Raw genomic sequence first — 15,665 nt, 5'->3', positions numbered from 1 at the left:
CCCAACGCAGGGCATAATGGTTTCGGCGCTAAGCACTCGCATTTGAAATCTCGGGGTTTATCCCGTGAGTCTCGTTTGCGCCCAGCAGTGCCGGCACTACGCGCCAGGGGCTGCATCGCCGGCCTAGTCGCTTGTTACCCCTTTCCGCTGAGCGGTGACTGAGGTCAGCGAACCGGGGCTGAGACCGTGTGTCACCACCCCGCGCGTGTAGAGCCGGATTTCTCCCCCGAGAAACGCCAGGGCTACAGCCCGAGGCCCTAGTAGGGGAGCAGGGACAAGGACAGCGGAGCTGTGCAGCCGCCCTGAGCCAGGGCGCAGCAGTGGCGTCACACACATGACCCACTCAGGCCTCGCGGGAGCAGCTAAAACCACGACCACAGAGCTGCCCGGCTCAAGCACTTGAGTCCCGGCATTATCAATAAAGCGCTTTGCCATTGGTTCATTTGTCGGCGAGGCTGGAGCATCTAGCAATCTAATTAGTCGCTGCCTGGGACCCACCCCCTCCTCTTTCAAGTCCCATCCCTAGCTTTCTGCTGGCGGGGGGGACTGCGGGCGCTATCGGGGGCGGTTTGGGAAAGTGTCAATCTTCTTTCTGACTCTCTGATTGGTTGATATGAAGAGACGAAGCGACGATGGTTGGTTAAAAGGCAATGCCGTTCTGCTTGCCCGTTTATTGATTTATGGAGGTAGCAAGGGAGGACCCTGGCTGGTTGGGTGTGGAGCATGTCACTCCGATGTGCGGCTCTGTAATTGGTTGGCTGGTCAGGCGGTTAATTGGGTGCAGAGAACGTCCTTCTGACTCGGGCCTGGGGCATTGGCGCGGGGAGGCGGCTCGGAATTGGCTACTGCCACGATCCGTCTGGCTCTCTGATTGGCGGGGGCGCGGGCGGGCGGCACGTCTCGCTCCCCGTTACCCAGCGGTGCTTTGCGCTGGGCCGCAGCTAGGCCGCGCTGCGGGCGGGATGGCGGTGGCGGTGCGCGCGCTGCAGGAGCAGCTGGAGAAGGCCAAGGAAAGCCTCAAGCACGTGGACGAGAACATCCGCAAGCTCACGGGCCGGGACCCCAACGATGTCAGGTGCGGCTGGGCGTCTCCGCTCCGCGCCTGGGCCCCGCGGAGCCTCTCCCGGGCTGCCCCCAGCGGGGGGAGGAAGGGGTCATGATCCGTGATAGAGGGCGTGGGTGCTTTCCCCCTCGCCCGGCGCGCTGGGCGGCCCTGGCCCGCCTGTGCAGAGCACTGGGGCGGTCTCGGAGCCCCCTGGGCGGCTCGTGGCCTTCCTAACGCGCGCTCCGTTTCTTGCAGGCCCCCTCAAAGCAGGCTGTTACCCATCGCAGGCCCTGGTGGAGGTAGAGGCCGCGGTAGTTTACTGCTGAGGTAAGGACCCGCACTAACCATGACCCCTGCGTGCTTCTGTCCTCGCTGCTTCTCCCGGTTTTCTCCCCTTTGGGGCCTTGCTGCTGAGCTGCCAGGCACTGCTTGCAGAGTAGCTGCAGGGTCCTCGCTCAAAAGGGCTGGAGCCGTGTGCCTCGGAGTTCCATTTCCCCTTCGGGCAGCGGCTCAGCAGCTTTCGCTTGCCCTCTTTTTGTCTGTGGAATGAAATAGTGGAGCAGCTTCCTGTAGCAGAGACCTTTGGGAGGCCCCAGCAGGGATCCCATGCTCTCAACTCTGGGCATTCCCATTTGCCATCTCTGGGGGATTGTGCTGGGTGTCTGTGTTTCTGCCAGTGCTTTGCAGCTCCCAATTACGAATCACTGGGTAAGGCGCTTGGGTGCTATTGTATAGGGTCTTGTCTGGTGCCTAAATGGGATGTGGGGCTGAGAGCGCCAGGGCTTTGTTACACAGGTGGCTGCTGGAGCGCTTAACCCTTGGATTTGTCCACACGTTAACACCTAAAACTAGTTTTTGGTATGCCTCTCAAAGTTACACCACCCCAGGGCATGATTTTTTCTGATCTGTGGTACCCAGCTGGTGGTGCACTATTGTGTAGCTAGCTACTTTAGGCTACAGTTTAATGTAAAAAAAAAAAAAAATCCTGCCTCTTCTTCACCCCCCCGCCACACACACACACACTCACACACTCTCTCTCTCTCTCTCTCTCTTCCCCCCCCCCCCGGGGAGCAGAAAAGGAAGCATTAAGTGTTGCTGCTGCTCTAGGCAGGCTCAGCCTGGAGAAGGGGGGGGGCGGTAAACTGGTTAACAGTCAGTGCAGACAGCCAGAAATAGAAGGGGAGGAACTTATGGGGCAGAGGGAAGCCTGTAATGGAGTGGGGCGGGATTCTTCCTTTCAGTCCTCGAGGCTCCTGCTGGCCTGACCTGTGACTCATCCAAACTTGAGCTAGTACTAATGTCCATTAACATTTGTGAAGCTTACAGTATAATGTGTAACAAGGCCCTCAAGTTCTGCTGTTATGTCTGTAAGCTTAATGTTTAAATATGGTTCAAAAGCAAAACTTGGCAGCGTGTCAGAAAAGAGGTATTACTTTAGCAAAAGACTTTGTTGAAGTCAAGGGATAGAAGTTTTAAAACTGCTAACAATCATAATATATAACTTTGAATGAAATGGATCTGGTGGCAAGAAGTGGAATGTTTTTTGTTTCTCTCTTTAAAATTAGAAGTTGGAAGAGTTATTTCCTAACATTGCTCCATTTTAAAATGTATTTTCTCTGGTACTGAATAAGTAGACTTACGGGCTCTTTTAACTTTCTTATTTTTGGTGACAATTTAATACTAATACAGCAGTCTTAAACTGCCCACGTTTATAACCTGAGTAACTCTGTTTGCATGAGTAGCCTTACTGAAGCTGATGAGGGGGAGGGGCGATGACACTACTTAAGTTAGTATTGCTGTTCATGTGAATCAGTGTTTGCAGGATTTGACTTGAAATTAGTTGCTCCATAGAGCAAGAATATAGGCCATTTTGTTGGTCTTTGTAAAATGCTGTATTCTTGCTGCTGCCTTTAAATTATTACCGTTGGCATCTCTGAACAAAAACAGACTTGCCCACAAAACTGTAAACCAGAAGCAGACTTGGGGTTAGGAACTCCTGAATTTAGGATTCCTGACCTGTTCTTGGACATCATCTTTAGCTGTCTCTCCTTAGGCGTGGATTCTCGGATAGCGGAGGAGGACCCCCAGCCAAACAGAGGGATCTTGAAGGGGCAACCAGTAGGTAGGTAAAAAAGAAAAAAAAATAGGTGTAGAGACTACACTAGGGTAAATGGCTGTTCTGACTTAGTAAATCTAATGCTTCGAATCAGTAATAGTTTGTGAAATAATCTCAGATTGATAAGCTTCTTCAAGATTGGTTGTTCCAAATCTAACTTTTGATGGTGATGATTTTACAGGACCAGTGTCGGACCAACAGCAATGTAACTTTGTCTCAGCAGTCATGAAATCCTGGTTTATTTTTTCTTCTCTGAAAAATACACTTTGCATAGGGCCTCCCATGAAAGAAAAATTGCATTTTTTCTGGATTATCAGTCTTGATTTACACCTTCCATAATTCTGATGGGGGTAAAATTGGGTGTATATATTTATTCTAATGTTAATGGAAGCACTTAGATATGTAGATTATATAGTCCTACAGTTCTCTTTATTTTTTTGCACGTCACCTTTAATAAACAATTAAAGGAATGTGTAACTGATTTTTATTCGGCCTTTTAAAGATGTTCGTTTAAAGCTTCTCTATTTTTGAGTTGCCGTATTTAAATGTCTTACCATCATCACCACAAGATTAGAGGGGTTGAATGTTGGGAGTGCATGGGGCTTGCTTGCCAGTATCTGGCCCTTGGTAAAGACTTTATCTTTTTGAAACCTTACCAGTTTTATTGACAAGGGAAAATTTATATGAAACTTGTCCCATTTAAATATATTCTGTAGAAGCAGGTTTTTCATAGATTCATAGATTAAGGGTCGGAAGGGACCTAGTAGATCTTCTAGCCCGACCCCCCGCCAGGGCGGGAGAACAACAAAAAACCCCAAAAAGAGAAATGGGACTCAGACGAGTCCAGCCAGGTAGGCATCCAGCCTCTTCTTAAAGACCCCCAGGGTAGGGGCCAGCACCACTTCCCTTGGAAGTTGGTTCCAGCTCCTAGCCGCCCTAACCGTGAGGTCTTTTTCTCAAATTTTGATTCACAGCAGGTTCAGATAAGATTTAAGATATGCCTCCCTCAATGTACAGTTTAAGAGGAGTTAGATCTTTTACCATTTAATACAGAGCTAAACACTCGTCCAGTAAAACAAGATTTAGTTTATATGTATTTGTATTTTAAGTAGCTTCTGTACATCACCTGCTTTAGGAGTGTGTAGAGCTGATACTTTAGGCTGGATCAAGTGAAGGAGAAAGTCTCTTTCCTAACTTGTGCCTGCTGCTCTTCAGTAAGCCCTTATTCAGCAAAGCGCTCAGGGTACTTGGCTCACAGGCCTACCCCATCAAGCCATGCCATTCAGTCCTCAGTGGTCCCCACAGGTCCAGAAACCTGGGTACAGGGCAGCAGTGGCAGCAACTGCCAGTCCCCTGCTGCCAAATGTCCAGGCCCATGGGGAACCCTGCAAGCTATATTACACACTAGATTAGTGTGCAGAGGTGGCCCAGGCCTGATCTGGGTACACAGGGGCTGGCTGGAAGCAGTGCGGGCCCCAAGGAGGCAGGGTGAGGCCCTTCTTCAGCTGCGCAGGTCTGAGCAAGGCAGCACAGGGTCCTGATCCAGCTGCATGGTGCTGAGGAAGATGGCACAAGGCTCTGTGCAGGGCTGAGGGAGGCGCAGTGCATGGCCCTGATTTGGCAGCATGAGGCTGATGGAGGCTTATCCAGCTGACAGCACCCAAAGGTTAAGCATCAGTGGTTTAACTGCTTATGAGCTTAAATCACTGTTTCAATTACTAAATTGTAATTTTAGGCTGGGCACATCCAGATGACCACGAACATGTGGTAGGTGGCGCTGCAGACCCATCTGCAGCACCACATATTGTACATGCTGCACATGCAGGTGTTCTCTGCATGGCTACTTTGCAGCATAGGGGAATTCCCATGGTCAAAACCACACTTAAAAAAAAAAAAAAATCCAAAACAGGGCAGCGCATGTGCTGCCCCAAACTGGAGCCTGGCTGGCTGGAGAGAGACTCCAGCTGCCAGCTAAGTTTTCTGCTGCAGGAGCACTGCAGCTGCAGCTCCTGGAGACCCCCAAGACCCCAAGTAAGGCTGCTGGGGCCAGCATATTGCTGTATGCCAGAACATGGGTGGCACAGGTGTTCCCCAGAGACAAGTAGCAGTGGCACTTGTCCCCAGGGAAATGCACATTCCTGCTCATGTGGATACACCCTATGGTCGCATCTAGACGAGCATGGATGCATAGTATGTGGCACCACAGACCCATCTATGGTGCCACACACCACACGTGCAGGTGTTCCCTGTGCTGCTACCTTGCAGCGCTGGGTGGGGTGGTGGGAACAGTTGGCCCTGGGAGATCCTGGAGTCAAAAAAAACTCACACTTTTAAAAAAGCGGGGTGGCACACTTGGCAGCATTGCATGCTGTCCAAAACCAAGCCTGGCCAGCCAGAGCCACACTCTAGCTGCTGACCAGGCTTCCTGCCAGGGCATTCCCCAGGGAGAAGTAGCAGCAGAACAAGGTGTGCCACTACTACTTGTCCTCAGGGAAACAAACATCCATTCTTATCTGAATGCAGCTTATGGATCTATTTTTAGTAAACCCATTTTTCAAGATTTAAACACAAGAAAAATGATCTAGGTTAAACTCTCACAAAACTCACTGTTTTGATTCTTTGAGGAGTATTTTGTTGTAATTTCCTATCCAGTAGTCTGTAAAAATGTTTCCAGAAATTTGTGAGAATTTCAGCGTTTTTAGATTACTTTGACAGCATCTTTTTCCTGAAATGTCAAAGTGGTTTATGAATCTGAAAACGCTTGAATGCTGTCCTCAAGTAGTTATGTGAATATGGTACTGAATTTTTTAGACATTTGATCAGCATAGGCAGAGAGGTTAGCAGAACTGGAAGTAATATCTGTGGGTACCACTATCTTGGGCATTTGATAAGCAGCTAAAGAAGCAATCCTATCTCTTATTCCATTAAATGGGTCTTAATGCAGTTCTTCTACACTATAATGCTTAAATTCTCTAAGTGAACTCTTAAGCTGCGGAACTTTAGTCTTAATACTCTTGGCCATGATCTAAACTACTGGAAAATTGTGCAAAGTTGGTTTTCACAACGTGCGGTCTTGGGGGTAGTGCTCCTCTATTTGAATAAGTTTCTCAGTTGTCTTTGACAGTTTTTTGGGTTTTTTTTGTTTGTTTGTTTGTTTTAGGCTGGGTGGAGAACGTCGGACAAGAAGAGAATCACGCCATGAAAGCGACGCAGAGGATGAAGATGTTAAAAAGGTAATCTGTAGGGACCTACTGAATTCATGGGCCCTGGCAGCCAATTATACAGTTGGGGCCCCCAGTTTTGTGGCCATATCCCGGCTGGGGCTTACACTTTGAAGGTGGAGCAAAATGGACCCCCACACCTCTGGACTGAGGGACACCTTAAGTCCTACCCTTCCCAGGCACTGACTGAAAGCCCCAACCTCCAGAGCATGGCATGCAAGGCCGTTTTACTTGGCACACCATATCTGGCCACAGAACCCAGGCTGCTCACTTCAGGGAGGCTGCAAGCCTTGCTGCAAGCAGTCTGGGCTCCGTGGCCAGTAGTAGCTGCCCAGAGCCCAGATGGATGTGATGGGCAGTTGCCAGGTTGGAAGTGCCTGCACCAGGGTCTGGAGTTCTGGCCCGGCTTATTGCTTTGTGCACCTTACAGACCACTCTGGGGAAGGGGTTGGGGCTGTGCCCCACTACCAGGGTCTGCATGCCCACAAAGCCTGGCATCTTTGTGGGAGGCAGTAACGGCCGCAGTGGGGGAGCAAGGGGGGCACATCCCTACCCCCATCCCAGTCCCGTTGGGCCCAGCTGCAAAGGGTAGGGTGAGCCATGCGAGTGCAGTGGCCCTGTGCAGGAGGGCTCTGGTTCAGTGGCTCTGGCCTCCCCTTCCCCCATCTGCATCTCCTGGGGACAAGCTATGGGGCTGGGGGAAGGTGCTTGCAGATGGTGGCTGCCCCAGATAGTCCCAGGGCACCTCCTCTTCCTACACCCAAGCACTAGTGGGGCGGGCCAGTCTGTGCCACCAGTCCCCGCTTTTGCTCTGGCTGCACTGAGCTGGGAGCTGGGCCACTGCCGTGGGGTAGCACAGGTCTTGACTGTGGCATTTGGCCTCCTTGAAGTCCAAGGGTGTCTTAGAGGGGTTTGCGCTGCCCCTGCATGTGCAGCTGGAGCCTGGTCTGCAGTGGAGAATGGGCTGGCCCCTTCCTCGCCATGTTTCTGCCAACAGTGAGCGGGTCCGGGTTCCGGACCCCAGTGGAGTACAGGCACACAGCTACCTGCTGCAAGCAGTCCAGTGACCCAGCAGGCAGCAAGAGCCTGCCCAAAGCCCAGGCTGCTTGAAGCAGGCAGCCATGAGCCTCCAAGTGGCTGCACTGGGGTCAGAAGCCTGGTCCCACTTGTGGCTGGAAGTGCTCCTCATGGTGGAGGTGGTGAAGGGGCTGAGGCTAGGGCTGTTCTGCCATGACAAGGAGCAGGTCTCTTGCAGCTCCCCCACCTTCTACCTCTGGCTGGCTCCTGGACTGAGCTGACCTCAGGAGCTGAGCCTCTGATTTGCTCTGCTCCATCTGTCATCTCCCTCCCCACTTTGGGAGAAGGGGACATTTAGCTGGCTTTTTTCTGGTATTTCCATCCGCCCCTTTCCAGGAGATAGGCAGTTTGCCTTTTTTTTTTTCTTTTTTTTTTTGCTCTCTTCCCCCTCCCCCTGCCCTTCTAGGAGACTGCTTTTTGCCAGCTCTTTACTGGCTTTTTGAACATAGTCAGTTCCCCATGAAAAAGTGTGGAGAACTGGCTGTTTCACAGGAAATAGTGAAATCGTGTATTTGGTAGGTCCCTAATAATGTGGGAAAGTGAAGAACTGGATGAGAAAAGCACGTTAATGGAGCACAGATTGAGTGTGGTGTTCTTCTTGTAGCCGGCGTTGCAGTCTTCCGTTGTTGCTACCTCCAAAGAGCGAACACGTCGAGACCTTATTCAGGATCAAAATATGGATGAGAAGGGAAAACAAAGGTATCTAGAAATCCTATTGCTTAATAGATACATAGTGTTTTGGTGTTTTTGTTCCTAATTTAAAACTTGATTTTACATTTCTGAAATGTATGGTTTAAGCTTATATGTTAAGGATGACTTTGACGAGCTGCCAGAAGAGCATAAACTGGGCCTGTGTGAACCTCTTGAAATGGAATGGGCACAGTCATTGTCAAATATTGCATGTCATTTTGACTCATTAGCAGGGATTTGGGTTTTCAGTTTCCCACAGGGGGGAAAACATGGATTTTCCTTTCAACCCCTGAAACATGCGGATTTTTTATTTTAAGAAAAGCATGCAGATTTTCCACTTCTGCAAAGAGCTATCTGCAGGCTGGCAGAGTTGCAGCTTACAAGGGGCTGGGGGGGCAGCAGAAGGAGGATTAGTCAGGCTGGGGGCCCCACTTGCACACGTGCACGTGGCTGCCAGGCAGCCTGGAGAGCAGCCCCTACAGGTAAGTCTGGAGGAAGGGGAACAAGGCCCCTGTATGGAGGGCGAGCATTGGGCAGGGCTGTGGTTGGGGCTGGGGCTGGGGCAATGCGTGGCATTTGGGGGCAAAATGCACAGCCGCAGGGCCCCAGTGGGGAGCAGGACAGGGCCGTGGGTAGCCACCCTCCTGGGGGCAGGGCAGGCATGCGGCATTTATCAGAGTCATCATGGGCCAAAAGAAGTCGATTGCCGATTAATGTAAATTTTCATTTTATCCGGGCTGGTACAATATGGACCAATACATTGGTGCAGCTCTGCAGAAAAATAAGATGGAATGTGCTTGCTGTCCAAATTTAGTGAGAACAGAGGCTACCGAAGAAAAATTTACTTATCAAACTTCTGTTTAATTTTTAACAGTACTTAAGAATCACTGAAGAAGCCTGTGTGGTGCTTTTTTTTGAGTGAAGTCATGATTAGAAAAACATCTGATATGATATTTTGTAAAAGAATCTGTACCTGTCAGTTGGATCTTTTCTGCTTCTATTTCAAGTTCACCATTGTCTTTGAAACATTACATATTATGTCTCCCTATAACTCTGCTTTAATTTTTTTACTCCTTTTATAGCCTTATGTTCTGTTGTTTTTCTGTTCATCATTATTTGCATTATGGTAGGTTGTAGAATTTCCACCCCATTCTACTCCACGTATGTTGAATATACAACTGATAGCTGAATCTGCTGTGCTCACACACAGCCTTCTCCCAGTCTACAGTTTAACACACTTGCTTCAAAAGCATCTTGTCTGTAGCTACTTGGTCCACATTTTAAATGTCTTGGGGGAAATCGGGAGCCTGATCTGGAATAAGGAGCCAAGTGGAAAACTTATTTATGATAGGGCACAGACATCTGAACCAGCACCTCCTCTTGGTATTCTGGTGGGCAGTTGTCACATGTTACAGACGCACTTCCTAAAGGGAAAACCTTCGTATTCTTCAGAACAAAATGTCAGATTGTGGATTTGCCAGTATTCTCTGGGACATCATTCCACAGACAGGTCCATTTGATACAAGAGGACTTGTCCTTGCTTCTGGATTTGCAGCCAAGCCTACAGGTCTCTTTCCTTTCCTCTCTACCTTTTGCCACTTCATTTGAACTTTGTGGCATCTACCAGGTTGATCAAAGAAACTTATTTGGACATTTATCCAAGAATACAGGGCTACAGAAGTCAGTAGGAGGGGAAAGTAGGGAATATTATAGTAAGAAAGTAATATTCCTAAGAGGGGCAAAAACAGGCCTATGTAAAAGTGGAGGATTAAAGAAGAAGATGCCTTAAAACAGGTGGGGTGTGAAGGGGGTCGACTAATGTAAATGAGGTATATTCTAAAAAGTGACATGATTCTGCTGAGGTCACACAGTAGACAAGTAATAGAATAGATCATCTGTTCTGCCACCTTTCTGCTCATGTTGTAGACCACACTTTCTGCTCATATTTTGAGTGCGGTTTTTTTATTCGTTTGTTTGGGGGAGGAAGGGGGGAGTGTGCTATTTCCAGCATTTGTGGCAGTGTCCCACTTTCAATCTTTTATGGGTTATCTCCTGAATGTCATTTTTTTTTTTCTCTGTATGATAAACTTTATATGCTGACTTTCACAGTAATATTTTTTCTCATACTTTGTCACCCTAATTATCTGTTACGTTATGAGGTTTTGTAGGCGGAGACATTTTCTTATCTAATTAGGTAAAGTACCCTACACAGATTAATATGACTTGTATAAATAATATTCTACGCTGTTGGCATAATCCTTATACGCTGTTGCTAATGTACTGCTGACACTGCCCTTTTAGAAACAGGTGCTACTAATGGGAAGTAATTTCTTTCATTGTTTAGGCAGACAGACCTTTTTTCTGAAGTTAAATGGAGCCTCTAAACTTTTCTTTTTTTCTTTTAATTCAGGAATCGACGTATATTTGGCTTGTTGATGGGTACTTTGCAGAAATTTAAACAAGAGTCCACAGTTGCTACTGAAAGGGTACTTATTTCTTTTAATGTTATGACCTGAAATCTGTTGCATGTAAGGTAAAATTAGGTACTTACTGTTTCAGCGCAAGGAATGAAAATATCTGTGGCAGGTGCATTGATTTCTTTTCTTTTTTTTTAATTTTTTTAAAGTGCCAAATTCTGACATTTAGTACCCAAGAGTTTAACCTAGGTTTTAGAGTTACTTCTAACTGCCAGATATAAACATTGACTGAGGACTCTCATTTGTGATTTCTTGCTGTTCCTCAATTTAGTAGAATCCCTGTATGGTCATGACCCGGGATCTGGGTTTTCTGTTTCCCACAGAAAAGCAAAGAAAACCACAGATTTTACTGCCCCTGCCCCCAACACAGTCTGGGGGACACAAGTCCCTCTTCCCCCTCCTGGGGGTGTGCTCAGCAGTGGGGGAGCCAGGCTCTGCTCCACTGCAGTGGCCAGGGGCAAGGGGCACCAGCAGGGTTGTGGGGAGAGGAGGGGGAAGTCAGGGGCACCAGCAGATTTGGGGGGTTTTATCGAACAATTTACTATTTTTATTAGGGAAAACCAGGATCCCTGATCATGCTGCTTTCAAATCACCATATGTCATGTTCTACCATAATTTGTAACTATTCTACTACCCTCTTTTAGTTCTGTAGTTCAGCACAACATTAAGCTTCTGTGCACCTGATTTCCTTAATGAATGCATGTGTTTTTTATATTAATTGATTTTTATCTGAGGAGTCTTATAATGCACATAGCTTCAAACACTGGGAGATACCTTATGCAAAGCTAGCGTGTGACATTCTTTAACTATATATTTTTCAGCTTTTGTAAGCTAGCATCAGATCACCAGTTTAATAATAGAAACACAATTAGGAATCTGTATGTTGTCAACATATTCAATATTATTTAGATACCACAGTACTAGTACCTATTGCCAATGTCAGCTTTTAGTCGGACATCTCTTTTTCTGTGGAAAGCAACTTAAAACATTTGTCTGAGCTCCAGAATTTTTTTTCTGACAACTTTTATGCAGATATATCAGGGGCAAAACTAAATATAGAGTAAATATGAAACCAGCCTGAATTGCAGCCTGAAAAATCCTCCCCCGCTTTTGTTTTTGTTTTGTGAACCTGTAAATAACCATCATGCAGTGAAACCTTGCTGGTTTTGTTTTTTGTTTTGTTTTTCCTTCATCATGTGTATATAATCATAAACTGAGTTCAGAGTAAGTTAGTTTCTAAATTGTGTAAATTTTTGTTAAGAAAAATCTGTCTTGATCTTCAGCAAAAGAGGCGTCAAGAAATTGAGCAAAAGCTTGAAGTGCAGGCGGAGGAGGAGAGAAAGCAAGTTGAAAATGAGAGGCGAGAATTGTTTGAAGAAAGACGTGCTAAACAGACAGAATTGCGGCTATTGGAACAAAAGGTCGAACTTGCTCAGTTGGTAAGTCTTACATTTTGCAGGAGGCAAGGAGGGTTCCTTTTGTTCTTTTGCATAAACTAGATTTTGAGCTATTTAACACTCTCCTTTTTTTCTCAGCAAGAAGAATGGAATGAACATAATGCCAAAATAATTAAATATATACGAACCAGGACAAGGCCCCATCTGTTCTACATACCTGGCCGGATGTGTGCCGCTACACAAAAGCTAATGGAAGAGTCGCAGAAAAAGTTGAATGGTAGGTAGTTTATTTGGGAGTCACTTGTCAGTGTCCCCCTGTCTCAAATGAGATATTCTACTTCTTGCTGTACATGTTCTTTTTTTTTAGTTCTTTTCACTTAACTCCATTTTCTTGTCATTGAATTCAAATACTTATCTAGCCTAAGAAAACAGGGTTATCTAATCCAACTGTTGGTACCAATGTAGGGATTTACTCTTTCTAAATCAGATAGCCTCTTAAAAATTTCTAACGAAGGCCATTCCACAGTTTAAGTACCTTGTTTCACTGTTCTACTCTTATGTGGAGGTTTTTCTGAAATTTGATCTGAATCTGCTTTGCTACAGATAGAGAAACACTGACAATCTTATTTATGGCAATCATTCACTTTTTTTTTTTTTTAAGCTGTCAAGTGCAGTTAGTTTCGTTTCTCTAAATTAAACGTACCTAGGTTTTTCAACTTTTTCCTTGTACAGTTTGGTTGCCCAGCTATTGATATAGATTTATGCTCTGGGAAGTCTCTAGCTTCTCAGATGTTCTTGTAAAGTCCTCGAGTTAAGGTATAACATGTCAAGTAGAATGATGTTATCACCCTCTATGACTTGCAGATTATACTTCTGTTAATGCAACACATAATTATCGTTATTGTTTTTTTTAAAGATAGCATTAGATTGCTTGCCGAGATGAGTTTTTGATATACTACAACCACTAAGACCACCTTAACAGTGCTTCTAGCATGTTGTACTTATGGTCAGTGGTGATTTTGTGGTTAGAAGGTGATTTGTGATCATTAAATCAGTAATATCTAATGACTTTTTTAAAAGTTTCATTTATCTAGTGCTGTATTTTAAAAGGAAAGTTCTATGAAAATGTCTCTTAATTAAACATTTGAATAAGCTATAGTCCTTACTTCATGTTATCGTCCATTACCAAAGCTTTCAAATTTTTGTTTCTGTAGATACAGCACAATTTTAGTGCTTGTATGATCACTTAGTGCTTGAATGATCACTTTCTAGTTAAACTTATGAAAAAGGTCTCTTAAATACACACACATATGCTTCCCAGAAGAACTGCCTTTTCCTTTAGGAAGCAGTTTCAAGTAGAACAGTACATATGACATGTTTATGAAAGGAGAAATTATTAATTTAGTTGAGTCCTAGTCAAGTGCATCTTCCTACTGTCTTCTCCCCCAGTGCCACTTCTGTTTTGGGATTTATATCATTTGACTTTTTTATACAGGTCAGATTAAGTTCTAGTTTAAAAATTGGTGCGTCTGCCTGGATATCTGACCTTATGAGAACTTGATTTTTAACACCTAATTTGTTCTTACTGTTTCCGTTTCATTCACACTAGCTTGTATATTCAGATCAGTGCCAGTAGCAGAAAAGTTCCAGAAAATGAAAATGTTTTGCTATTTGGTTTCCAGATATGCTAATATTTTTCATTAGTTTAGTCTAGTCTAAAAATGGAAATGCTTCTAGTGATCAAGTGTGACAGTTCTTTCATCAGACTTAAATTTTTGGGAGTGGTGGTTTAACTGATTAGTATGCTCTTTGCTGACTGTATGGGTAAATTGCCACCTTTTGGATTGTACTTGAATAGATTAAACATGAGAGACAAGGGTTATATTACTGTGTGAACAAAATAGCCACATAAATCTCAGCACAAGTCAGCAAATAGTTACATTTGACTTGTAACTTCTTCAAATATGCATCCAAGTTTTACCGTCTCATATTTGCCTCTTACTCTTCAGCACTGTTTGAAAATAGACGCAATGAATTTGCAGAGCAAATTAACAAAATGGAGGCCAGACCCAGAAGACAATCTGTGAAGGAAAAAGAACAGCAGGAGGTGCAGAATGAAGAAAAGAAGGAAGAACAGAACAAGGAGCAGGAAGAGGGTAAGGTGGCTCAGCAGGTGGAAGAGTTGGAGACAGGTAACCAGAACAATGATGTAGAAATGGAGGAGGTAGGGGAGGACAGAGGAAAAGCAGGTGCAGGTTATAGTGATGCAGAGAGAGAGCAGGAGGAGGAGGAACAGAAACATGAAATGCAGGTTAAAGCAGAAGAGGCAACTGAGGTGTTAGAGAATGACAGGCAGCAGGATAGTCAGCAGGAAGAGGTTCTGATCGTGAAAATGGAAGGTGACAGGATTCAGTCAGTGGATAATGAGCAAGACATGGTGGAAGTTAATGAGGCAGATAGTGTAGAACATTTAGAAAATGAAAATGGCAAAGTTGACCTAGAAATTGAGTGTGATGCTCAGCCAGAGAAAGTGTGTGACACTCCTTCCCCTGAGAAGGAGAAAGCTAACAAACCAGAAACTGACGCTGAACCTGAAGAGAAATGGGGAAAGGAATCTGAAGCCCACCCTGAGACTGAGGTTCATCCTCAGCCAGAGGCTGTGCCACTGCCACAGCCACCTCCATTGTCTCAGTCCATTCAGGATCAAGAGCCTCAGACGGAAAAGGATGAAGCCACTGTGGTGTCTGTAAAGGTGGTTGAGGCACAGACAGATCAAATTCAGGCAACAGGTATAGAAATTAAAAGTAAGACCAGGAGTAGAAGCAGGGGTAGGACACGGAACAAATCTAGCAAGAGTCGAAGTCGTAGTAGCAGTAGTAGTACTAGCAGTAGTAGTTCAACCAGCAGTAGTAGTGGAAGTAGCTCTAGCAGTGGCAGCAGTAGTAGTCGCAGTAGTTCTAGCAGTAGTAGTAGCACTACTGGGAGTAGCAGCAGAGACAGTAGCAGCAGTAGTAGTAGCAGCAGTGAGAGCAGAAGTCGAAGCAGAGGAAGGGGTCATAATAGGGACAGAAAGCGCAGGAGGAGCGTGGATAGGAAGCGAAGGGATACTTCAGGACAAGATAGAAGTCACAAGTCTTCAAAAGGTAGTAGCAGAGATGCAAAAGGCTCAAAGGATAAAAGTTCAAGGTCTGACAGAAAGAGGTCTATATCAGAAAGTAGTCGGTCAGGCAAAAGAACTTCGCGGAGTGAAAGAGACCGTAAATCAGACAGGAAAGACAAAAGGCGTTAACAGAAGAGACCAGGCTTCCCTAGCCTAATCTTTGCAGCAGAAGATTATTTGAGTAAAAGGATTCCTTATGAGGAGGAGGAGAAGGCTGCCTTAACAATTGCATGCTGTAAAAAATCTTTTGGAAAAATGCAGACTGTTTACCAGACACTCTTGTACTTTTTACATAATTTTGTAAAGGGTAACTTATCAAAATTATGTGAAGTCCCCTCTTCCCAAAATGTAAGAAAAATAAAACAATTAACCCCCCTTTGCATTTTTTAAATACCCTGTACTCATTAAGATTCTCTGTATATTTTAATAGGTAAATCTTTTAAGTTGGTGTGATCACTTCTACTTCTGTACCATACATTTTT

At 45.5% G+C, this 15,665-nt stretch overlaps 1 protein-coding gene across 2 annotated transcripts in view; it reads left to right on the top strand.

Annotated features, from left to right (window-relative positions):
* Positions 1-869: 869 nt before the first annotated feature.
* PNN (pinin, desmosome associated protein) overlaps positions 870-15,665 on the top strand; it is a 20,815-nt gene continuing 6,019 nt past the window's right edge. Inside the window, exons 1-9 of one of the 2 annotated variants that reach the window (XR_002097668.1) lie at positions 870-1,075; positions 1,301-1,372; positions 3,099-3,167; positions 6,322-6,394; positions 8,064-8,158; positions 10,560-10,635; positions 11,910-12,065; positions 12,162-12,300; positions 14,033-15,371. Coding sequence is in view for 1 of the 2 variants with exons in the window: in XM_019518856.1 (XP_019374401.1) it covers positions 963-1,075; positions 1,301-1,372; positions 3,099-3,167; positions 6,322-6,394; positions 8,064-8,158; positions 10,560-10,635; positions 11,910-12,065; positions 12,162-12,300; positions 14,033-15,312 (2,073 nt within the window). In the remaining variant the exon portion in view is untranslated. Of the gene's footprint in view, positions 1,076-1,300; positions 1,373-3,098; positions 3,168-6,321; positions 6,395-8,063; positions 8,159-10,559; positions 10,636-11,909; positions 12,066-12,161; positions 12,301-14,032; positions 15,427-15,665 lie in introns of those variants that run through there. The other variant, XM_019518856.1, reaches the window with a different exon arrangement.

This window comes from Gavialis gangeticus, unplaced genomic scaffold, assembly GCF_001723915.1.
Source record: "Gavialis gangeticus isolate Ggan-Ray unplaced genomic scaffold, GavGan_comp1, whole genome shotgun sequence".
In the NCBI taxonomy this organism is placed as follows: domain Eukaryota; kingdom Metazoa; phylum Chordata; order Crocodylia; family Gavialidae; genus Gavialis; species Gavialis gangeticus.
Note: the sequence above shows the minus strand (reverse complement) of the source record. Positions and strands in the feature narration are given on the sequence as shown.